General features: G+C 41.5%; 1 protein-coding gene across 7 annotated transcripts in view; it reads left to right on the top strand.

Annotated features, from left to right (window-relative positions):
* kazna (kazrin, periplakin interacting protein a) overlaps positions 1-26563 on the top strand; it is a 176159-nt gene that overhangs the window by 103744 nt on the left and 45852 nt on the right. For all 7 annotated transcript variants that reach the window (XM_056384870.1, XM_056384871.1, XM_056384869.1 and 4 more), the window contains one exon: positions 18322-18429. In XM_056384870.1, coding sequence (XP_056240845.1) covers positions 18322-18429 — 108 coding nt within the window. The remainder of the gene's footprint in view (positions 1-18321; positions 18430-26563) is intronic.

Below are 26563 nucleotides of genomic sequence, written 5' to 3'. Positions count from 1 at the left end.
ATGTGGTAATTGTGTAACATATTTGTTTTGATAATTTTGCAGATAGCAACTGAAAATAATGTCAATGTGTTAATAGATGCAAAAACCTTTTCAATAATGAGACCTCCAGTTATTTGTATGTTGACAAACAGTTACTTCTGATTCATTCATGTTTCCACATAAACAGTGTATCAAACAGATAAATTAAAACAATGTCTGTGGAGTTGTGTGTGGATTGATCCATCATGCCCGAGAACACTGCTGAAGCTCAGATGCTGATTGGTGCTGACTGTTGCCCGCCCCAGCCCACTGCCCCCTGCTGAGTTTTCCACAGACCACATACCACCCCCTCCAACCCCCCACCCCCACCACCCCCAACCCCGCTATCCAGTTTCCTCCTCTCTCCATTAGCAAATCGATAAACCTCTAAGGCACACCTGAATGCTGCTTCAGTGCTGCCGCTGCTGCTGAGTGCTTCGGTGGAGTGATGAAGAGGGTTAGTTAGGCTTTATGAAACCTAACAGCTGTTACACGAGCATCTGGAGATGTTATGTGGTTATGGCCAAACTTTAAAGAAGTTTTTAGTGTCGTTATTTGTGCATATGTGAAAATGAGTTAGAGGAGTTACTCTTTGAAGTTAAATCCACAGGACAGTTTTAAATCCATATCTTTTTTCATGGTTTAATGTCGTGTCAGTCCACATACATAATAATTAATAGCTCTGCCAGTGAGAGCTGGACTATGGAACATGATGACCTTTCACTGTATATTTGGGGCATGTTGATGGAATTAAGAGGGTTTCAATGGAAAGACAAGCCTCGTGTTTGTTGTAATAATAAATTACTTCAAGTAAAAATAAAGAGAAATGATAGATGAAAATGCAGTTTAAAAGAAATATGACATACATTGTAGGTTACATGATAAGCCTTCTCCTATTTATATATATTTATATTTATTTTCATCCAGATAAAGTTGATGAGGGCTCTTGTTGTTTCCCGCACACTTACCCACCTCTACAAGCATCTGGGAGTTATCCATTGCTTCTTCAGCTATCTGCAGTTGACTGTTGAGCCACTCCACTGGAGCAGCGAGGGGTCAAGTGGCTTGTTGAACCCAGCCTCAGCTATAGCAGGTGATGGAGGGGGAACTCGTTCACTTTACCCACCCACATTCCCCAACCTGATCTGGGATGTGAACCCCCCTGACTCAATCTCCTCTCAGCTGCCACCATGTGGGCCGAGCAGCAGGACATTTCATCTCATTGCATAGAGTCTCACACTTGAGCAAGGTCAAAATGATTTGTTACTGGATGTTTTTCCTCCTCATTTAAATGTTTTAATTGGATTCAGGCAGTGTGTGCGAGTGTGATTTTCAGTACAACCTTGGCTTCTCATGTCATCTGTCAGAAATAAGACATGTGTCGGGTGAGAGATAGGAAATTATTGATGAAACCAAATTCAAATTTTCAGCTGCTGAATAAATATTTCCAGTACTTCTTTGATTATCCAAAATGTATTGACTCCACATATGTTGAGATGTAGTTTGAAGTTCATGAATGAAGCAGCATCATGTTCCATAGATGCAAAGTGGATGTTATGCTCATTAGTCTGGTCACCTTCAGCATCTTCTTTGTTGTTCAGTTTAGACCAAAACAATTCTAACAATGATGTAAAACACTTGTGTGTAGGCTTCACTATTTTCACACGTGCACTGTATGAAAAATGTATAGTGTGGCTGGTGAAAGACGGAGACGAGAGTAGTTTGTTCCATATCTCATGTCCTCCAGATCTCTGAGGGAATACCACCATCATCATTTGGTATTCATGATGCAGGATTTTCCCCAGTCAATAACTGAAGTGCTGAGTTGTGAAAAGATTTCTCTCGATGTGTAACATGCCTCGGAGCCCACCGAAGTTTATGTTTGACAGCTGGTTGGCTTTGAAGTGGGGGTAAGCGATGCTCTACTAGCAATTTGTTTTGCAGTCTGAGATATTGAATAAGTAGTGTAGCACTGGGCACCGTCATGCTTCATGGACCATTGGTAACCTGTTTGATTTGTTATATCTGCACAGCTTTGCTATCTCTAGAGGAGGAGTGTGCTTCTTTCCTTCTGAGGCCAATTTGATGTGCACCTTGACACAGAATCCATCGATGTACCCAAGCTAAGTCTTAAAGCAGCCAACAATTTCAAATGATTATATTCAGACTGTGAAGGTGCTGTGCAATGTTGCAATGCTGGAATTTGATTGTGTAAACACTTAGAGGTTTGCTTCTTCTATATTTCTGCCATCGGTTACAGAAAAGAAACTGAAAGGAAAAAATCAACCAGATAATTGTAAGAACAAAGAATAAAATTATCTTCCAAGAACTAAAACCAAACAGTAGGCAAGTCCAACTAATCATTTTAACCAAACCATTGTGTAATTATGCTTTGATGCTGTGTTTATACTGCAAAATCGTTTCACTAATTGATTTTATTGATTGGGGAAGTTTTTGAGGGGAGTATGGGCAGGCGTTTGTTACAACTTTTTACGTATTGTGACAATTATATCAAGTTTTCTAACTCAGTGGAACTTGAAGTGAGTCTTTGGTTGTCACACACTTTACAAACGCTGGGCAGCGGAGCACAGAGATGTTTCTGTGGCTTGACATTATGTCTGTATTCTGAGAACAGTGGTAGAGATGAGAAAAAAACACTTGTTAATTATATTTTTAGGAGTTAAACTGACATTTCTGTCTTATTCAGCTGTTCAGATACAGACAAGCATGAATAAATGTTGTTGATGTTAGTTTTGGCCCAATTCAAGCTGTTGAAATTGTGGCAGCCATAACCCACTCATTAAGCCCCTCACTCACCCTCAACAACCCCACATACAGTGTAAACACAGAATCATCACTTTGTTGCACAGCAACGGTTTCTCTGGTGAACAGACACCTCAGATATACTCTAATAAAAGTAAAACCGCCAGGGATGCACATACAGTACACACAGATAAATACCTTATATATTTACCACTTACTACTCTGGCTTTGCGCTCTCTCTCTCTCTCTCTCTCTCTCTCTCTCTCTCTCTCTCTCTCTCTATCTTTTTCAATCTTGTCTTTTTAATTTGGAACATTTGTAGTTGCTTCCGTACATCGCTGTGGCACATCTATCGTACCACATACTGTACATGCCATCACACATCCACACACACACACACACACACACACACACACACACACATGCACATTCAGACATAATCATTTCTGAATGGGCAGACTCCTGTGTTGCCTTCAACAGCCTTAATTGGGAGGAAAAATCCAGTTCATGAGGAAGCATTGTTGTTCTTTGTAGTGATAAAATGCCTCACTCACAGCAAGGATGAATTGTCGATCATTTCTCATCCTGAGCCTTTTTCTTATTCGTGCCATTTGATGCCTCAGTTTTTTGCCATCCTCCTGTTGCAGGGCCTTGAGCAGAGAGCTATAATGAAACCTCCAAATTCAGGAAGACAGTAAACCTCTACCAACTCCAGGGACACTCCTCTGTGATGCCTGAGCTGTGACCTTTAAGGATCAACAGAGCAGCAAAGCAGAGTATGATGTTAGTGATAAGCTCAGTATCTTTATGCACTGCTCAAACATTACAAAACATTATGCCTGTAGAGCACTGCAGGCATAATTAAAGAAACACCCACATCAGAACAACAATAACTCATTTTGACTTAAGCTAACAATAAAGAAATGTATAATTGCAATGAACAGATGTGCATAAATGTTGGAGCATAATTTAAATATTGTATAGCCCAGTCTAAACTCCCCACTGGACAATACCAGTTTAATGTCAAACTGCACGCTTTGCTTGGACGAATCCAGACTCCCCACTTTGAAAGAAATTACACAGCAGGCGGTTTAATGTCTTCAATATGGCATCAAATCCTCCTGCCAAAGACTCAGCCACATCAGTGGGAAGAACAAGAAGACGTTGCCAACGCAGCTTTGCTGGGAGTTCTCCAGTTTTCACTGCCCTCTCCTGGTGTCCTTCACCTACAGTCCAGCCCGAATAAAACATTTCACAATGTAGAAGTCAGATGTGATAGACAAACATTTGTAAAAGTCTAAATGACTAAAATCTTTTGATTTTAGTCATTTAAGTTAAAAAAAAAAACACCCGTATGCAAACTATCATTAGGTAGGGAGACCAGGTTTTGAAAAGGAACTGTGTTGAATTGGAAATTAACTGTGAATTTGTTGCTTTTTGATGCCACCTACCAGTTCCACAGTTCAGACCTGTTTTGCCTCCATTTACTTTGCCTATTATGTAACAATGCACATGTGTCCTGAAAACGCCACAGTCCATTCAGAGATCAGGGCCAGTTAATGGACAGTATGTTGGATGCTGCAGGAGTATGAGCAGCAACACAGATGTGGTTGTCAGGAGCAACAGTGGCACGATGAGCCATAGAAGATTCTCCACAATCTCTGCATTGGTACACACTTACCACGAAGTGCCGTCACCCTGCAGATAATGATGAACATTGTGAATAAAAGGCAAACACATTACAGAGGCCATCAATTTGCCAGCTTTTGTGTTCTTGTCTTGTTCACATATTGGTTTGGTGTTGTTATTGTGCCTGGATGACAGTTAACTGTCATCACTCCATACTGGCTGAGAAAACTGCCTGAGACAGAGGGAGTGTTTAAACAGACTGTTTGTGTGAGCGCATGTGTGCCTGTGTGTTTGTGTGTCAGAGAGGCAGAGGGAGAAAAAGAAGTAGGAATGGCCTCCTACAAGCCTCTGTGGTTCAATCTGCTCCAATTTTTCCCATTATGATAACTCACATTTTAAGAAGATGAATGCAGAGAGCAAGTGAGAGGAGGACAGAAAAGAGAGCAATCAGACACAGAGATGAACGGAGAGCAACAGTGAGAAACGTGGCTGAGGAAGGCGGACGAAGACAGGAAAGGTGATAGGAAGCAGAGCAGAGACGGACGAGGAGGCAGAGAATGAGCTGAGAATTAAAGGTGGGAGCAGGGATCCTTTGGAGAGGAGGACGGTGTCCCCCTTGTGGATAGTCTTAGATGATAGAAGAGTACTGCCTGGGATGAGTTTGGGAAGACTGGATGATTTTTGACAGAAATGGAAACTACACACTGTGTATGTGTGTCTGTAATTGTGTGTGTGTCCTTTTCCCCAGCTGCTGACTTGAGAGCTATTATGTAGTAAAGAGGTGTTTTTACCATTATAGTTAGCATTTCTTTGTATCAGCTGGGGCTGAACGATTCATCGCTTTTGCGCTAATATTGCGATATGAGAAAAAAATGTTTTTTTTTTTTAACCACAAAGGCTGCGATTACACTCTGGTCACGTAACATGCAGGCGAGAGGAGAGCAGTCGGCTAAAAGAGGGAGCAACAGTTTGCCACGCTACAGTTCGACCTGTTATGACCTCAGGCTCGACACAACCTGGCACTGTGGAAACTTTAGTGTCTAAGAGGAGCAGTACGTCGGCTGTGTGGAAGTGTTTTGGCTTTAACAAAGGAAGATGCTGCACAGCGTCAGGTATTGTGCAGAACCTGCCTTGCTAATGTTGCTACGTCACAAGGCAACACTACTAGCCTGTATCAGCACAAAGCCATGTATCATAGTTGCATGGCTACAATGCCGACCACCAGTGTGTCCGGTAAGCCAAATACCACCCGACAAGGATCATTGACCGAAGTGTTTGAAAGCATAACTCCATATGAGCGTAATTCAAAACGGCACGGGGAAATTACTCAGGGAATAACAGTTCACAGAGAAAGATACGATGCCTCTCAGCACGGTGACCAAGCCTGTGTTTACGGCTTTGATAAATACACTGGATAAGTGGTACAGCAACTACAACTACTACTGCAACTGAGATGTGGTCAGGCCGTACAGCGGAGCCCTATCAGAGTCTTATGGTGCATTTCATTAATGAAGACTTCAACCTCAAAGCTCGCTGCCTTCAAACTGCCTACTTCCCAGACAACCACACAGGGGGAAGCACTGCAGCCGGCCCAAGAGAGGGGCTTGCCAGCCGGGATCTCCATGAAGGGAACCATGTCTGTATGATGACGGACAATTTTACATGCTTACAAGGCTGTAAGTTAAACCAATAAGTCAATATACTACTGTGATTGAAGTAGTTAAATAAAAATATGTCATTCATATCAATTCATGCATCATCTAATTTCATCATGACAGATAGGCCTGGCCTACAGGAAAGAACAGTTCATGTTTAATCTATCTAATATTGTGTTAGTCATAATATAGAATGATGTATTGCTTGTGTTTGTTGAATAATACAGAAGATAAGGAACTTGAAGAAGATAAGGAACGCATATTAAATTGCATATACTCAAAATTGCAATTAGATTATTTTCCCGAATCGTTCAGCCCTACCACCAACACATTCATGTGCACACACAAGTATACTGTGTTCATCGTAAATATAAATAAAACGGGTAAGACAGGTAAAAAATAACATTATGCTGTGGCAGAATTACATGAGCAATAGTAGCTCAGTCAGTACAACAACACAGTCTCATCATTCTCACCATTCTTCTTCTCTGAGTTTTCTCTTTCATGCAGAAATACTCTTCTCATTCGCTGAATAATTCCAATCAGCCTTTTTTTTAATTTTTTTTTTTTTTTTTTTAATCTTTCGATTGTGGTTTTTATATATAAAAAAAATACTGAAAATATAAACAGACCAGGACAAAACACAAAGGGAAAACGAGGCAGGAAACATAATTGCTGCGGTTGCTTTAAAAAGCATCAACATAGTGAAGAGGAGGGAAGTATCTCGAGTCCATCTACACTGTTTATATATATGTGACCACTTCTTCCCTGGTATATTATTATAGAAAACAACAACACAAACAAACAGAAAAAAACTGCTCACACACACATACACCAGTATCCACATCCGGGTTAGCCTTTATTTGCCTGTGTTGAGCTACTGTCATTGAAACTCTTCATACTTCCTCCAGACTTTTCACATTAAAAGCCTACCTGAGAAGTGTAGGGATCATGCCATCTGAGATACTTGACCGCTTTTAATTTGAAACAGCAGGAAGTCAGACTTGATAGTAGCTTTAACACAGAGAGAACAAACTGTATTGAAGACTTGAACTGAAAGTAACTGGTGAGTGATCAGCACAACAAGATGACAAGTGTGGCATAATGTGCTTATGAAAATAATGCTGTGGAGCAGCTGAGAAAACAGGCTTCCTATTCAAATCTGATCATATATGCTCAACAGTGGAAATAAAAATAAAGACCTCTGTCAAATAAAGGCCTGGTTGTCTTTCAGTAAATATTTTTGAAAATCTACTCGCACAAACAAATGGAAATATAATTGAGAGGTTTTTTTTTATTTGTCTATCCTTTCTGGTTTCACTCTTCTTTAATTTTTCTCTCTGAATTTCAGCTGCAAAGCCATTCCCACTCACCCTGTAATTCCATTTTTCATTGATTGAGGAAATGGAAACTGCATATAGTTTTTTTTATTTCTAGCCATCTCTCCCTCTTAACCTTGCTCCTCCTTGGTCATTACGCCCTGAGTCTCTCAGTTCCTCTAATTTTCTCCTTCTTCCCTCCTTTTCCTGTTTCTCACGCTCCCCTTGACACATCTGCTCTCATTTAATCTCTTTTCTCTTGCTCACTTCCTTCTGTCTGTCCACTGCCATTTGCTGACACACATAGCCTCTGAGCTGATTCCCTTTTTCCCTGTTGCCTTCCTCCCTGTGCTGCACTTTTCATCATCTTCATCATTCTTGTGATGCGACGGCATTGATAATGACAGGCAGATGTGAAAATTGCAAGTGCACATCTCTGCTTGGGTATTGTCACAGCACAATCAGCCCCAAATAGCCCCCGGGGAGCAGCAGAACCGCCGGGAGGTTTTGGTTCCATTATCTTCATTGTTCAGTTCTCACTGTTGTATAAAGTCAGATTAAATTTTTAAGGATCATAGAATAACATATTGATGGGATTTTAATTACAGTTTATTATCAGTTTGGAGCAATACTTTTCCCTGAAACACGCATTTAATAAATTTCTTGGGAGGAAATACCTTAGAAATGTTGTTATTCTTCTTGCCAGACTTTTTCTCATTTTTCTGAGGATCAATTTAAAAACAATCTTAAATAACAAGCACAGATAGATTAGTGTGAGGACTTTCCTGCTCTGTCGAGTAGATGCCTGTGATCCACTTCAAACATCTGGTTCATACAGTTCAAAGCTGTATGAGATTACCTGTATTTTTTTTAATATCCATAACAGTGACAGCCTTGCAAGTGGTACAGGTCATTATATTGTTTTGCACATGAAGACTAAAAAATCAGACTTAAAATCAGATGTTTTATTTTGTGAATTGTTCTTGAAGAAACTCAAGATTTTATTCTTCGGCCATACCTGACACCTCGCTGTAACTTCTGATCTCCACCAGTTTGACAACATGTGAAGATACAGCTTTATATCGACAGGATGATATTTTCATATTATTTTCTTCCATCTGTTTTGGAGAAACCTAATTGCCTGAAAGTCATTATTCAGTATCTTAATTAAGTAATTTTGTAGAATAATGTGCTTTTGTCTACCAAGGATTTCTATTATCCTTCACATAGTCATTGATGGGAAAGAAAACAATCAACAGTATCCATGGTGAACAAAGAAAACTCTTAGTTGTTCTGTATTTCTTAAAAAAATATCTCATCAACTGGGAGCATACATATGTAAGTATTTATTTTTGCTTGGTGGCACATTTTCAATTTTCAAATGTTGCCTGATGTAAAACATAGTGTCCAGAGGAAATATGGCAGTTAGCTGTGAAAGAGAGGATTGAACCAACTCTCAATCAAAGTATTCGGTGCTGCACTATTGGCCCACGCCGACTGTTGTCCTTTGTTGTGGAAGGACAAGCTTGTGCACTTTTATTTGGTCTCCCTCTGGTTTCCCGGCTGCTCAGGAACTGCAGGGAAGAGGAGGAATACTAACAATACACTGAGCCTCGCCTCCAAATAAACTACTTTCATTAAATGTATTGTTATGACTAAAAGAGGTAGAGGAATAACTAAACATAAGACACACCGAGCAGAGAGAGCAGGAGAGAGGGAGGGAGAGAGACAGAGAGAGAAGTCATTGCTACTGAGGCTCTGTACTAACCGAAGTGAGACATAAAGACCTGCCTCTAATAAAAGTCTGTTATGTTCTGGAGTTGGAAGTAAATAAAGGATAAACTATTATGGATCCCAGATGGAGGCTGTGAGCTGTGTGAGAGACAAAACAAGAAATATAGTCTGTCTTGGGGTGTGTGACATTTTGGCTTAGCCCGGCAGCGCAGGTTCGAATCTGGCCTGTGGCCCTTTGCTGCATGTCATCCTCTCTCTCTCTCTCTCTCTCTCTCTCTCTCTCTCTCTCCTCTCTCTCTCTCTCTCTCTCTCTCTCTCTCACTATGACTAAAATAAAGGCAAAAGCCTGAAAAAATAACTTAAAAAGAAAGAAAGATAGTCTGTTTCTTCTAACTTTCTCTCAGAGTGTTTATAAGTAAATCCAGCTGAAAGTCTCAGCTCAGTCTTTGTCTTTTATTTATGTGTTTGGTGATTTTGTCAGACAAAGTCGCAGTTACAAGATCAGGTTCTGACCATAGGCGGTCCTAACATATACAAGGTTTTGACCTTGTCTTGTTGACTGATGACTAATGTTTTCACCTGTTTTGTCTGTTTTCAGTTGTGTTGTAGCTGTGAATTCAAATTAGCTGTTGGAGAAACCCTGACACATTTGCACCGTTGATAATGTTCATTGTCCCCATTGAATAAAGAAATAAAAAATCAAATGTGAACAATAACAAAAGTGATCATGACAGCAGGCGTAGTTCTGGCACGTCTTGTATTCACCACATTGTCATTTGTCCCTGTTTCAATTCTTAATCTTGGCAAGAACCTTCCATCTAATCTGGAGTTGATAGCACATAATAGATCATAACAATGTTGAGTAATTACTTTGTCCTTCTGTCTCCCAGTGTAGGAGACCCAACTAGAAAGCATTAAAGTGATAAAAGTAGTATATAACATTTTCACAACAAACACTTTCATATTTCAGTGATTTCCAGAGGAAATCTTGTGAACTGCTCGCAGATTACCATGTTATACAGTATCACACTCAGCGGTGCTAAAAGGAAAGCGGCAAACAATGCACATAGCATTATTGTTTAATGTGCTTTGCCAGTGTAAAAGAAAAACAGCAACCTCCCAAGGTCCTTTGGAGAATACAACACTTGAATAATTTTGCACTGCCTTTAAGTCATAATTGCTGTTAAAATCTGCTCATAAAACACATTTAATATAGATAGTATTTATTAAATTGATTCTGAACAAATTGAGGGGAGCTGAAGAGGATTTATTTTCAATTTTACCTTCTAGGTTTTTTGCATAATTGCATCGGGGATAATTATTCAAATATCTTCATATTCATTCTCAAGGCAAATTTCAAATTAGTTTGTTAAGTATCCACTGATTCCCTGTTTTCTATTATAACATAGCTGTTTAAAGTAATGTGGTGTAATGCCAAGTCCCAGGGTGTATTTTTCTAATATTGTAAGAGTCTGTTTTGTCAGAATATCATCAATGCAGTTTCATGGTTACAAAAAAATGAATGTTAACTAGATTTAAGTAATAGTTCTGGGGGAAATATGCTTGTTGGCTTAACGGACGGATGTGAGTAACGTATTCAATATCAATATCTTCCTTTAAGACATTTAGAAGTTAGCTTTCCTCCATTTTTCCAAAGACTTGATTTTAAATTGTCTGACAACATACTGTACTGTGATTATGTTTCATCTATGACTGACAAACCCACACTGTGTCCTTTAATTTATTCCCATGACAACTTAACACCATTGTACCGCATAGTGGATCTCCATACATGAAGACTAGCAGGTCAGTTCACAGCAGCTGTCTTAGCAGTTAACAGTTAGAGTTATGACTAATAAACATATCAATCTCTAATCTCTCATTATCTCTGTATACATAAACACCCTCAAAGCTACAGCAGGCTGTTGCACAGTATCAGTCAAGATAAGAACATAGTGGAGGTAGTTGTATTTTCATTATGCAGCATGTTGTCAGAAGACACAAATTTCATCCACCATTCAGCTTCCTGACACGAGCTGTCGCCCAGCTCTCCGTCTCCCAGAGTGCTAAACAAATATGGTGTTGAAGTGGCCGTGCTGAGGCCATCTTAAAGCTGTAGTGCTTGCAGGCACCTGTCTCTGGTCTGTCATGGAGCTGAGCGAATGGGCCATTTTTCATTCTACACACGGTGGATTCACTCCTCTGATGGACACTGTGAAAATGACATTCACGTGCTAACAAAAGCCCACTTCTCCTCAGTTTAGTCTCTCAGGCAGCAGCTCATTTTCTCCCAAGTCCTTACACCAACTAATAACATCCCCAGCCTACACATTCCCTTTGAATGGCCCGCCTAGTACATTCAGCAGCCTTTCATTACTGTATGAATTGACAATGAGTCGTCTTGAGAACGGGGATGGTTAGCGTGGGCGGCTCAACGTTAAACACTAGCTCCCACAATCACACCCCTGGTCCATTAGTTCCATTTATCTGCAGGATATTTATAGGGCACCTTGAATTGGGGTCTTGAGGCAGGTGATGCGAGGGAGTTGGGTGTGGGTGGGGGTGTGGGTGGGGGGTGGGGGGCTGCCTGTCCTGGCTGGTGGTGATTAATGCATGAATACGTAAGCTTTATCACGAGTCCGGCAGCCTCGGGACCGGAGAATGTCACTGCAATTAAAGACCGGTGGCAGATGTAAGAAAAGAGAGGCAGCGCCTATCTGCAGATTGCAGACCGAGTTGGGGAACACGGGCAGCTTGGTGAAGGTTCCAGCACCAGCGTCTATTCATTCCTTAATCACCTCCACTACTCATTAGGGTCTTCTTTTGTTCCAGCCGTCTCCTTTTCCTGCGCTGTGCCAGCAGATAAAATATGGCAGGCTCAGAAGAGAGAAGAGCTCGGGGAACCCCATTAAACGGTGACAGAGAAAGGAAAGAAAATGAGGAGGCAGAAAGAAGAGGCGACGTTGGAGTGGTGGAGTCAGTCAGCTAAGGAAGAAGAGAGGACTCAAGGGAGGGGGGTGGTGACAGGAATGTGAGAAACAGAGAGAGAGAACTGTCCGACCATGACGACTAGTAATTCCTCTCGATCTTCCCTTCAGGACTGTTGGAACACTCGACCAGAAGAGCATTACAGTACGGGAAGTTTTATATCATAACCGTATAGAGTTTAGCTCATTAAAACTGTGGCTGCTTCAATTACCTCTACAATAACCTCCACAAACCTGTGAACTTGAACTGGCTGTGAATGTAGAGTGCCGCGTACTAGTACAGTAACAGGATGTAAATTGCTGGCTTTACTCAATCACCTCTTAATACAGCACAGGAGTCCTCCTCCTGCTCTGTAAGGGTACCAAGGTCCTGCAGGAGATGATTATTATGCATGGTTAATGTATTTTATGGAGAGTAACGTCATCCTGAGTAGTTGGACTTGTCAGAACCTTTCAGAGAGAAAAAGAGAAGATGAATGTTTTCCGTGTGTTTGTGTCCACAGCTGAGGATTCATAACGCCTAACTGGCTTTGACATTAATGATCATTACAGGGTTTAAGGGTCGATTGCAGAGAAATACTATGTGACATATAGACTGCTGTAAGTTCATCCTGTAGAGGTGCACATTAGGGCTTATATAAATACATGGCAATATTTCAAACCTGTGCTCAAACTGAAGTAAAATGAAGCCACAGTCGATACCAGTAATGATGTGAGTTAGGAAGCAGAAACATTAAATGAGCAACCAGAGTTACAGCAATAATAACTGCAATCAAAGTAAAGCAGAGTGTTGCTGAATATTTCCCTCGGCTTTACGGATTATCTTTTGACCGACTGCGAAATATTTGGATCCCCACAAGCAAGTCTCTGAGTTCTTTTAAAAATTCACAATGAAGTCTGGAGTTTGAGCTCAATCCTCCTCCACGCTCAGTGAGGTAAAGGAGCCTGGGCTGCCTCTGTTTTGGGGGGAATAGTTTATTTTGGGAGATACATCCCTTCCCTGACAAGGCTTTTGTGTTTGATCCCTGCTGAGAAGAGGAACAACGGGGGGTTCTTGATGGCAGAGGCTGAGTCCTCCGTGTAAGATTTACTGCAACAATGTAAAGGTTAGCGTCACACTCCCAGACGGAATCAACAGTCAGGTAGGGTCACTGAAGACATGCATGTATAACAGGTTTCATGGTCACAGCGTGTTAACCAATAGGAGTGGGCCCATTTCAAAAGTGACCACGTACAACAATCAGCAGGCTTCAAGCCTCATGGCACCTTCCAACCATTCATTCAGTTATTCATGTTATTATTTCCATGATCACCCTTCAACCTGATATTTACATTTATTTTATTTATTTTTTTAAAAGACACGAAATTAGGACTGCAACCAACAATTATTTTCATCAAGATGATATCAAACTGCTTGTTGCTGTCCAATCCACACCTCTAAACCCAATGATATGTAATATCAGCAGATCCCCATATCTGAGCAAATGGAGCCAGAAAATGTTTTGTATTTCTTATCAAAAATTACTCAGTGAATTGACTGATGGACTTGAATAGTTGAAGTTGTAACTGGAGTGCCACCATAGACACTGTAGCTACAGGGCAGGTTTTGATCTCTAGTTCAGAGTCGGATTTCACCCTTTGATCGCACCACCGTCGCACAAGACGGATGTACTGTACATCATGCTTTGATTATATTCTCCACTCTGTGTTTACGTTCTTTCATTTACATTGTGACACAAATGATGGTGGGAAAGTCACAGCTGCTTGAATATGAGACTAAACCGTGCAGTTGCCATATTTCTGTTGTTTTATCCACTGTGATGGGAAGCGGGAGACATGGCTTTGTTAGATGTGTGTTACTGAAAAGATAAATGAGCTTTGTTTCAGTATGCTTCACGTCTTCTTTACCATCATCGGAAACCTTTTAGAAGAAACATAAACTGCCCATGCTGACCACTCCAAGTGAAGTTGTGTACAAGTACAGGGGAGCAGAGTCCCTTGCAACTGGAGGTACTTTAGCTGAACTCGCTTCTCTATCGAAGCTAAATGCCAAATCACAGTGTGTGTGTTTATCACATCTACTAGTATGTGCACCTTTTGCTTTTAGAAAGTCCCCTGCAATAATATCTGTGGTCTCAATACAAAGTGAGTGCACGTTCTGAGGCGTTAACACCAGGACTGTGCACAACATCTCCATATCTACGCTGTATAATTAAGTGCAGACTAAAGTAAGTCGTACAACGTGGGCAAAGAGCCTACTGCCATAGCCTCCGCCTGGCTGCGTCCCTAGTGACACTCACTTTCAGACAGCCTCTCCTCTCATGCATTCATGGTGTATACGCAAAAAGTGATGGAAGTAGGAGAGTAAGAAACGAGGGGGATAAGCGTTCAAACCGTGCGTCCTCTCTCACCTTGACACACCTGGCTGCAGCTACATGATGCTGGCATGATCCCATTGTCTGTTTCACAATTTCCATAAGTGGTGTAGGCTCCAGGAAGGATGTGTAATGAGTCCAGAGCAAACGTCTGATGGTTGTTGTAACCACATTTCTTTCAGTGCTCCCTGTTTGGCGAGGATACAGTGATTTGGATAATTGCATCATTACAAAGCCACATGGGGAACAACAGTTGTTTTAGTCGCTGGGCCAAATCATTATTTATTTCATCACAGCACAATTACCTTTTCCCTCAGTTGTGTGCTTGGCTGGTGAAACCATTCGTTATTGATAAAGTAAATTGAAGAAGTTTGATTCTGACGGAAATGGAACCGAGTCATAAAGTGTGATAAATTTATCATCAACGTTTAAGAAAAGAATCCGCTGCAGTGCAGTTCATTGCTTTCTCATGAAAGCTATATATCTTGCAAGATAATTACAACTCACGCCCTCACTTCCATGGTGCTTATATAAACCCTTCCGCACAGACAAAGAGCAAATACAAGTTAATGTGAGGAAACCGTGAGGACAGAGCTGATAAAAGTGATGTGAACGTCAAATTATTTTCCGCAAGGCTGTTGTTTTCTTTGCAGCTTAGAAGAGAAACTTCAGGTTGCTGAAATTAGATTTTATTTACTGAGTTTCCGTTTTTAGGCATTTCCATTAAATAGGTAAAAAAGATGAAAGATGTACTTCTAAACTTCTCTTTCTTTATTTAATTACCCGGTGTAATGTATGCAATGTTTACATTCTGCAAACATACAGACTCTAATTTTATGCCAAGCCGAGAATGACTTATCCTCCGTCACTCTGTGTGGCAGATATCCACCCTTACAGTGAGACGATGGGTGAGCTTGCTGTGTCTTTGTCTGATAATATTCCTCCTGGCATGTGAGAAAATGAGGAAAGAACAGAGAGAAGATGGAAGCAGTGAGATGAAATGATGCTTTTATCTTAAATCCCTAATCTATTACCCCAAACATGATTGACACTACAAGCTTTAAATAAAAGTGTTAGGAAAGCTTCACTCTCAAAGTGCAGCGTCACAAGAAGCAGAGCAACAATGGAGATTGTTGTTTTTATTGTTTCTACACCTCTTCTATATTATCAACTCCTGATATCTCATCTAGTCCGTCTGTCTGTCTGTCTGTCTGTCTGTCTGTCTGTCTGTCTGTCTGTCTGTCTGTCTGTCTGTCTGTCTGTCTGTCTGTCTGTCCGTCCGTCCGTCCGTCCGTCCGTCCGTCTGTCTGTCTCCACTATCTGCTGTGTTTGTTTTACTTTAGTTAGCTGAGATATTCTACAAAATCAATATGAGGCACTTGGAAATAATGGAAATGTTAATGGTTTTGTAAAGGACGCTGACTGAGAGACATGAATAGTAACCCAGAAAAAGATTCAAATTACCTCCTAAATAACTGCATTGGGCAAAAAAATGCCAATGCACACAGGCACACCAACACATGTTACAGCACAACGGGGTCTGAAAGCTGAAGCAATATTAAGAAGAGCAGCCTGACTACTCTCTCCCCTTCTACCAGGGAAGAAAAATCATCAGAAATGTTTGTAGCCCAGCAGAGTGATAATGGATTCTTGCTTCTTGATGTATTTCAAACCTGCGTGGTTCTGTAAGATTTCAGTGCAAGAACAAAAATGGAACAGCCTAAATCACAAAGTAGGGCTGCTGCGTAGAAAAAAACATCCACCTCCCTGTAACTGTGACAGTAAATATGCACCATGTATCCAGACTATGATTGTTGTGTTGTGATCACAAGCGGAAACGCTCTAAAGATGCACCTGCAGGATAACAGGACTCAGCCGACACATCAATATCCACCAATGATTGCTTATTAATAAGTTACTGCATCGGTTGCAATATCACATTTAAGTTACATTGATGGACAAGAGGACAAGTTGCACTAAAATGTGTGTGCAGACTTCACTTGTTTTAAGTGTATATTTTGTTTTATTTTGATGCAACAGTGTGACACTAAGCATTTTATAAGAAAGATTTGAGGATTTACTTGTAACTGCAAAAGTCAAATACATGAAACACTTGTGAAGGCAATGCAGAGTTTAACAGTAAATCTAGTAAAGTTCTTTGCTATCATTTTGAAAGTTTTTCACCTAATGTTTTAGTTTCAACCTAACTTTATTGCATATACAGTAAACACAATCTCCAGTCAAGCCTGGGCTCACTCTGCTGCACATTCCCCTGCTTTCCCCCTCTATCATCATCAAGCAACCGTCATGGTTTACTTCTTATTTTGCATTTTTTTTTCCCCTGTCATACTCTTCCCCTTTCCTTTCTGAATGTTGCTGAGGGCCTGACAGGGGGCATGATGTAAGGAAGATAAAACATTTTCATCAGGTCACTGAGCAGCAGCAGCTTAAAGCTAGCAGATAAGTATGCTCTGTGAATTTTTACATTATTCAAAAAACTGATAACTGTGTCCCTGGTGCCAAAGGGTACACCATGGGCATGTTGGAAAAAATATATATTTGCAAGGTGCTGGGTTGCAAAGTGATATGCAGTTTTAAAAAAAAAAAACAGCCCTCATGCACTCTTCCCGCCTCAAGTGGGGACAGGCAGCTAGGTTGTTATTTGTAGCCTTATATCATAAGTCCATCTCCACAAGTGTGATGACTAATCTCACCATAATGACAGCACCACCCCTACACCTCGAGCTCTTCACCCAGACACATCTGTGCTCAATTACCGCAAATAATTCAACCAGTAACAGTGTGGTAATAGGTGGGTGGTGGACGGATGGCAGAAAGAATGGGAGGGGGGGGGGGAGAAGGAGGAGGAGGAGGAGGCCAAAGAGGAGCCGAGGTTGAACAGTGAAGAGATGTGGTCTGCTGGAATATGAATTTTACTTCGTGTGAGCAAAGCAGAATTATAAATACTTTAAAATATTTTTTAGTTTCTCACTCATAACACCTGGAATAAAACTCTTCATGCATCTGTGGGCAGCTCTGGGAGAACCACAGAGGTGGACTGCACATGTTAAAGCGACAAAGCCATTTTAGCAAACACTTTTATGTGAGCTGACTGGGAGCAATGCATTCAATATGCATTCACTACATGCCACTGGTGGGAACCAAAAACTATATTAGAAATCACTGAACCTCACCAGAAATCAAATCAGACTTTAGTCATAAAAATGCTAATATTTGTATGCAGCAGTCTTTCAAAGCAGGGACTGTGTTTGTGTGCCTGCATGTGTTTAAGCTTGTATGCTTTTGCAACGGCTGTGCATCCGTGCTCTCCCCAGAGACAGTAGCTGTGTTGATGAATGGTAAGCTCCTGTGGAGTTAGTGCAGTGAAGGAGTGAGGAGTAAAAGTTCATTATGTGTATGCTAAGGGGGACGGTGTGGAGTTGATTGGTGTGATGAGCTGCATTAATCATTTTGTTTCCCAAACGTCCTCATGCAGTCTGTGTCCTGCACATTCATTCTGTGATCTGCGGTATATTTTTGTTCATTGAGGAACAATTTTAATGATTGTTGGAGCTCCAGATGCATATCTACCTCTTCTGCATGCTGCACAAACATAATCCACAAACAGAAGTCAAGGTAACAGTAATCAATGAGTGATACTGTATATTTAACAGTCAGAGAGGTAAATTCCCTTCTTTGCATCTCACATGATCTTGCTACACATGTGTGACCTCAAATCTCATTTCCAAGAACGCTGATGAATTCCAGTATCTTTTTGTTATGTATATAAATCCCTTCTATTTTAACTGTGAACACTGTTTGTTATTTGTTCTCTCGCTAGATCCCTCTCCCCATCCGAGGCAGAAGCCTCCAGCCACTGACCTCAGCTACAAGACTGAAATCAGCAGTCTCATGGACTTCAACTCTCCAGATGCCTCCCTGGACAAAGGTAAGAACCAGAGCTGGTTGACTTAAAAGTAGGTTTTCTGCTTCACTGCCACCACGGCAGACGTTCTGCTGGATGTTGTGGTGAGGGAAATTAATACATATGCATCCAAAAATGTATGCGCACACAAACACATCCAGGCCTGAGTAAATCCGTGAGACCTTGAGCTTCAGATAAAGTGCTTACCAAGGGTACACCAGCATTTCATAATGGGATGAGAGCAAGAGTAGAGTAGTACATGTGCGTCCTTCGTTCCCTCTTCCATTTCAGGATCTGCTGCTTGCACCTGTCGTTGGAACAATGAGCATCCATTACACGTTATCCCGGTTGCTCCTGGCTGCTAATGAACTCAGTGAGTCCAGCTTCTCAGTTAATCAAACTGTAACAAAGGCTGCATCCTAATGTGGTCTGTGTGCACGTCAGTACTGAACCAGGAATACAGCAATAATTGACCACCTCTTGTTTATGTGCAGTTTGTATTCCGGGAGTTTAGCCTTGTGTTGGATACCTGTGCAGCAGGACAGAGACTTTATATGACTGCAGCACATTCAGCAGTAATACAGTGAGTCAACAATAGTCCTGGCTGAAAATGTACTAAATATACATTTATATAAATGAATTCTCTCAGTAAGAGAAATTTAACTATCAATATGGTAAGTAAATGTAAGTTTTAATTAAACATATAAATGGTAAAAAAAACAAAGCCACATTATAATCTTACATAATATAGCTTTGAGCCTGCACACTTTGTACATTTTGTCAGTTTGCTAAGTCAGTCCTTACCTACACTATTGCTAGTGGAGACATTCTCACGGTTCTTGGATTGGATTGTTATTGGTTTTAAATTTATTGGATTCATGCCTTCCAATCCTCTGGCAAAATTATGCTACAATCTGGCTTTGTCAACAGTTAATACTGTCATGCTCCATAGTCAGTCCTGTTTATAGTTGTGCTGTAAATGTTCAGTCACTTGCATCGGCATGACCCATCCCAAAGAGCAGCCAATAAACTTTCCAGTATTCCCAGACTCTTCTCCGACTGGGTGGTCCGATGGGTCCCACGTTAACGTCATCAGCTCTCCAGACAAACACACTTATAGAAGTTTTATCTGGAGTCTGTGCCCATGTTCCAGCTCTTTCATGACAAAAGCTTCTTTCAAGGGCTTGGAGTCTTGTAGAGAGGTTCAAAGCAGCTAACGATGGCACCAGTAGAGAAGCATCTCTCGGACTGTGGATCCTGTAAGGCTGCCAGCTTCAGTATGGATCTCTAGTATCACCCAGACAGCCCCCAGGGGCCCTTTTCTCATTAGAGTGTCTGCTTAAGGGTCTGTTTGGCTGCCAGGTCTCTCCGCTCTCCTATTTGTGTACGTCAATGTCTTGATGGTACTGAGAGCGCTCACATGTAGGCACTGTTACTATGGTCTGTTAGTGCAAACCTGTTACCTGATGTGTAGTGGTGGAACATAACTAAGAACTTTCCCAAAGACCTGTACTTAAATAGAGTTTAAGATACTTGTACTTCACTGTATCATTTAAACACACATTTCAGAAGAAAAATATTTACTTACTACTTTTCAATATAAGATTCTATATTTTGTCGTGTTGTCATATTAATCTACCCAACAGTAAATACAATTTGACAATGAATCGAAAGTATTTGAATAAAAAATGTAGGACAAATGGAGCCATCCAGCATAATGATTGTGTTGTAAATACTAAGGTTTTGAATTTCAAATAATTTTGTTAGTTTTGAAGTTTTATTGTTTTGTTTTTGTCGTTCTGACATTTCCACTTTTACACAAGCAACGAGACTGTCATGGCGTCCCGGGAGCTCACCCAGTAGAAAGCGTATACCACATATCAAGGCTGAGTCCTTACGTCAGCAGCCCCGGCCTTTTGCTTCATGTCACCCCCCCCCACCCCCACCCCCACCCCACTCCACCCCCACCCCCACCCCCGCCTTCCCTGTCTCTCTCTGTTGTCACTGTCAATAAACACAGGACTTTGACATGGACACACTGTTGTTCATTTCCCGTTTGAAACGGATAGTCATTGTTGTTTCTTCTATCTATGACTGTTCCACAACACTGTGTTTATTGTTGTAACCATGACAACGAAGATCATCTAAACTAAAATGACATACTCATTTTAACCCAAACCATGATCCTTCCCTAAACCTAACCAAGTTGTTTTTGTGCCTAAACCAAACCAAACTGTGGCTGTTCCATAAACGTAACCGCATGTTTATTATTCTAACAATGGCCACGAAGGTCCAGCACGCCTGTCGCCGTACAAGCTCTGCTACAGGAGGGGCTCCTGTGGGTCAAATCAGAGGGTAGGGGCAAATGATCTTTATGGTCTTTTAGGTAAGACGACTTGTACGTACAAGATTACAGGACCTCTTCCACCACTGCTGATCTGTGGTTAGTTTTTTTCCACATCCAGCTCATGAATTCACAGAACATGCCGAAGATTGAATTATAGTTTGTACATTTGGGAGTCATTTGGAAATCAAGAGAGCAGACACTGTACTTGATCAGGTTAGTTATATGGACAGGCTCGTGCACATTATTAAATTAACGCTTATGTATAAGGACATGTACACACTCTCCCTCAGAATGTTGGTGCATTCGGTTTGTAGTCATTTCCTGGGTGTTGTAAATGTGCAGACTCAGGAAAAAAAACACACACACACACCAACAACCCCCTGCAGTGGCCAAGGCCACGTATATCACCACAAGTTTCATCAGAGTGAGAACAAGGGACTGAGGGGCTGTGTTATCAGCAAATTCGTCTCAGTAGGAGAGAGACAGAGAGCCAAGGAAGGGGAGGGGAAAATGGCGTAAGCAGTGAGCACTGTATCATTAAGGTGCTGCTCCTGCACATTAACTGGCAATGATGTCACGAGCTGGGTGAAGCTTGGTATGTGGGCTGGTTTAAATAGGAAGGTCAGTGCAAAGTGGTCGGACAGGGCGTCGAGACTAAATAGGCTTAGGACGGGAGGAGAAACAGAAAAGGAAAGAGAGAAACGGGGATAAAAAATGAGTTGAAGTGCACCATGAGGCGGAGGACAAGGTGAGGCGTAAGGACGCAGTGTTGCCTGTGTATTTATTCTGATTAATGAGAGAAACTCATACAGACACAGTGGAGCAAAGAGAGAGAGAGAGAGAGAGAGAGACAGAAATGAACATAAAAACAATGAAGATTGGGGAAGTGTATGCGTGGGTGTGGATGCATGTGTGAAGTGCTCTCTGCTGAGCACTTCCATTTTTTCTCCTCATGCACTGACACTTTCCAAAACACCTGCCCCCACCGAATCCTCTTATAGCCAGTGGGTAAGTGGCACTTAAATTGCCTCCAGCAACAATATTCAGACCTCTCCACTGTAATTTACACATATCAGAAACTGCTATTCAGAAATGCTCAGACATAGTGGTTACAGTTGGCCTTTTTTTTTTTTCTTTAAACGTGACTCTAAATGGTCACGGTCATTTGGTAAACAAGTTCATATGGTGTGTGTTAGTGTGTGTGTGTGTGTTGAAAAATTCCCAAAGACGCATACTTGTCTTGACCTCTGTTCCCTTAATGAGCCCTTTCCAAATGCTGTTGTTGTTGTCTTCTTCTCTTTTCTCCCCTTGGAATCCATTCAGTGGCAGGTTACCTCGGTTTATAGAAATAAATTAACCTTCCAAAGTGTTGCATTTAACTTTGCCTTTCAATTATGAAAAATCAAGGCTTTTTCACACACACAATTCTCTGTCACCTGTCATACTACAAGTGCTGGTCTAAAAATAATGTCGTAGCACGTCAATCTAGCACTGACTTTGTGTTTTCATTCATTTCATTGCAGTGACGGTTGCTAGAGTGCTCGCTGCAAGGGTGACTGTGCGTAATGTGTACTATCAGTGCACCCAAAAGTGGCAGGTCTCAGACTGTCAGAAATTCTTTTTTTGCTTTAGCAAATGGGCCAGAAACAGCAAATGTGCTCTTCTATCTGATAGCTCAGCAGGTCTTCAGTCCTTCAATCTGCTGGTAATAGTATCAGCAAGTCACACCAAATATATTTTGAAGCAATGGGTAATCTCATATACCCAAAGTAACTCATATATATTTACATGTATTTTCTTAAAAACAAGTTCTCTGAATGTATATTTCATGTACATGTTTAGTTACAAGAAATCTAAACAAATGTAAACATTTCCCTTCAAAACCAGAAATTTAAACCTGCTCTTACTGATCTGCATCCATCCCCAGGAACTTACTGATGGACACTGCCACCTCCACAGTGCTGAATGAAGCTGCTAGTGAGAGGTCTTTCTGGGCTGTGTCCCATGCCAGTTCAATCCAGCTTTCAGTCTTCCCAGAGACAGTGAGGGGAGTTTGCTCATTCAGTCCACATGTTTTTTAGACTTGCAGAAGGCTTATGAAGTATTGATCATTGATATGACAGATCCTATCCTTGTATACCTGCAGTGAGAATCTGTGGGTGTTGTGCTCCGCCATTGTTGTGATGACTGCTTATTGCCAATAAAGTTGTTGTGTTGGCTTCATCGGACCCCTGACCTCTAATGATTCTTGCTTGGTTGTTGCTGAGTGTGGAGCAGCGTGGATGGGAATTAGCGCCTTCAATTCTAATCACATCGAGTAAAACACTGTGTATTCTGTCATGTGATATGTTGTGTTTGGCTCTGCCTGAGAGTTTTGTGTGTGTTTGTTTTGCTGTCTTAAAAACCATTCCAACATTTTCACTTAACACCTACACCTCATTAAGTTTTGGATTTACACCTTGGTGCAGCACTGTGCCAAGGTGCTAGTAGAGGTGCATTTGCTATTTCTGTATTCCACCTTGGACTGAGGCTTGTCACGAGGCGAACAGCCAACTGGTACAACCGAGTGACTGGTTGTAGTAGCTTCTGCCTGTCCTTCAAATAGCTGTTAAAAAGGCCCACGCGCAGCTAATCTGGGCTGGCGCCTAGCACTTGTGAATTGGCAGCAGGGGTGATGGTGGAGAGGGATGGTGGCTGTCGGAGCTGGCAGGTCTGGAAGAAAGCAGAGTGGCACCTGATGGCTGGTGGTTCCTTTTCACTGATTACCGAACATGAAGGCTGAAAGGTGGGAGAACAGAGAGGCGAGAGAGCTAACATAGCTGATGAAGAGGAGGAGAGGTAAAGGAGCTGGCCTGGGTTTGTAGATGGAAAAAAAAAAAAAAAAAAGAAATCCAGATGAGTCAGCAAGCAGGTCAGAGAAGATAAAGTGCAGCAAGACAGATACTTTTCAGACTCACAGTACATCAACAGTATAAGGTTGCACACCTTTAGGTCTCATTTCGAACAAAAGACTTCAAGTTTGCATTATATCACCCTTCCCATTTTGTGCTTTGCCTGAGGTGAAAGAGCAGGGAGACCGGGGGTGGGAGGAAATGACAATCTCTTGAAGGTCATAACAAATCTGGGACCTCAGCATTCCTTCTCAAACCCCCTGCAGTTATCTGTGTGTGGCCCATGTAGGTGATGTTTGCAACGACATGCCATAACTTACAAAATGCAATAACAGAAGTCAGATGACCCTGTCATTTTTTTCTTGTCTTACACTGTGTTCAGATGGACAAACAGCACTGCTTTAAAAATACTCATTCATTCCTGTGAGACCACACAGTGGAGGACCCTTCACATAGGGCAACAAAAAAAAAAAAAAACTTGTAGGAGAAAAGAAGTGGCTCTGCTAAAAGCAATACAATACCATCTGGCACCACACTGCATCGACCAATCAAATAGGGGCATGTAAAATGACCTGGAACATGAATGTTGAAAATGTAGCCGACTCTTTCTACTCTATCTACTTTCTAGAGTATTATAAACTAAATTGTTTTTAATTACTATTTTATTACTGATGTAAACATTATATATGTTATGGTTGGTCACGTTTGAGGTCAGTTGAACTGCTTTACATTCTGTTCGGATGGTTAATAACACAATACTAGGGGCGCCGTGAGGTGTAGTGGTCTAAGCAGGCGCCCCATGTGTAGAAGCTACAGTCCTCGCTGCAGTCGGCCCTGGTTCGAATCCCGCATCGGATGGCCTTTGCTGCATGTCATTCCCCCTCTCTGCCTCCCCATTTCCTGTCTCTCTCTACTATCCTGTCCAATAAAGGCACAAAAGCCCAAAAAAATATACTTAAAAAAAAAAAAAAAAAAACATAATACTGACTTCTGACTTCGACTGGTAATGTGCTTGAAAATTTCAAGCAACGGCAAACAGTGCAGCAGCAGTTCTGTGCTGTATGTAATCCAGATATAATTTACCCTTTACAAGTGTTTTGACACAGACTGCTATTACCACTACAAGACTGTGACATTTCCCTCCATTATCTTTTGCAAGACAGGTAATAATAAATTCCTGTGCGAATCATTCTTCTCTAAGTTCAAAGACTTTTTTTTTCTCTTCTGCCTCACACTTTTTGACTTGTGGTGACTGATCTTTCGCACAGGGTTGTCTCAAGGTTTTTGCAGTGCAAGCTGCAGAGTAAGGGGAAAAATCATGGGAACAGGAAAAGAGGATAGTGGGAATTTATGAGGAGAGGGTGTCCATTAACACGTGCATTGTGTGTTGCAACAATGGCAGTTAGGTGGTGCTGAAGCAGGCATTAAAAAGATGGACACCACCTTGTTCACAAGTCACTGAAAAGAGCCGCGGTGATAAGAAGTTGACCATCTGCTTCCACACACACATACACACACACACGTTGAATTAATTTCTAATCTTCCTCTCATTGCCTCTCTTTTACTCTCACCTCTTTCTCACATGAACAATAAAAGGTTGACATCTTGTTGGCCGTCTTAGGTGGAGCTGCTGTCTTTGAAGGTATTGTGTAATCTGCAGAGAGAGAGATTGGCTGCTTCCATTGATTTTCATTTAAGGGATAGTGCTCTCAGCTCATCACCTCTAAGCATCCCACAACTTAGAAACATGTGTGCTTGTGCACGCTGCTCAAACAAAGAGCAATGTTTGCGTCAGCACTTTCACTTAAACTGCTTTCAGCAGGTAAATATTTTTCTTCAGTATCATTATGCACTCCAAGCCATACATGTCACAGAAAGCTAATTTCCTGTTGTTCCCCAGTCCCTCTTGTGTGATTTGAGGCTGTCTTGACGTAGTGTAAAAACCTGCGCGTGCCAAGTACATTCTTTTAATTAGGAAACCCAATGGACCTGCTGATTAGCTCTTTATCTTCATAAGTGTCTGAGCCTGAGCTGCAGCTGGACCACTTCCTTGTTACCTTACACTAGGCTAGCATGTCCCAACAGGTCTGGAACAAGAATAGTGTAATTAATATGTTGTAGTCTGCCATCTACTGAGCAAGTAAAGATGGCTTTGTTAATGTGGTCCGTGCGCATTTCTTGCATTTGTCAAATGTGCCAGCATTTTCACTTTTGCACAGTTGGAAGCTTGGTAGCCCAGAACGATAGTAATGATCCTGCTAGCATGACCTCTTTGTCATCAAATTACCTACTTGCAGGTCATCCTGCATTTAGGGAGCTGCCCTGCAGTCATTTCTCAGGCACTTCCAGCAGACAATTTTACCAGCATGATTCCTTAAATAACTTTACAACCCACAGCTTCACATGATAAATGACACTATTATATATTTTCTCAGATTCTCTCTCTGAGTTTCTTTTTTTCCAGAATGGAGAAATTGCTGAGTCATCACTCATCCTTGGATATGTAATCTCCAGCCACTGGGTGCGAGGCAGAGGCACATGAATGTCCTTTATCGCCAGTATAACTACTGCAGCCGTCCTCTCGACTGCCATTAAAAGGCATTTGTTACTATTTCATGAAGCGACCTTCTGACTGCAAGAATAAAATAAGGTCCAACAAAAATCAATGACTGTGCAGTGATTGTTCGACTGTGCTCACGGTCTCATCTGGCCTTACAAAAACGAAACTTGTAGTGTGTTGTGCCTGTACCTCCAGCTTTTAGTCTGCTGCTCGTCAGTTGAGCGCAGGCCAGCACGGGCCACAAACACCCCTTTGAGTGAGCTGAGTTCAGTTTCCACACTTGGCCCATTATGCATGGACACAATAGACAAGAGATTATTTTCTTTAGCTGCTTTATTCTTTCAGAGAGAAGGATGCTAC

Source organism: Seriola aureovittata, chromosome 9 (genome assembly GCF_021018895.1).
Source record: "Seriola aureovittata isolate HTS-2021-v1 ecotype China chromosome 9, ASM2101889v1, whole genome shotgun sequence".
NCBI lineage: Eukaryota > Metazoa > Chordata > Actinopteri > Carangiformes > Carangidae > Seriola > Seriola aureovittata.
Note: the sequence above shows the minus strand (reverse complement) of the source record. Positions and strands in the feature narration are given on the sequence as shown.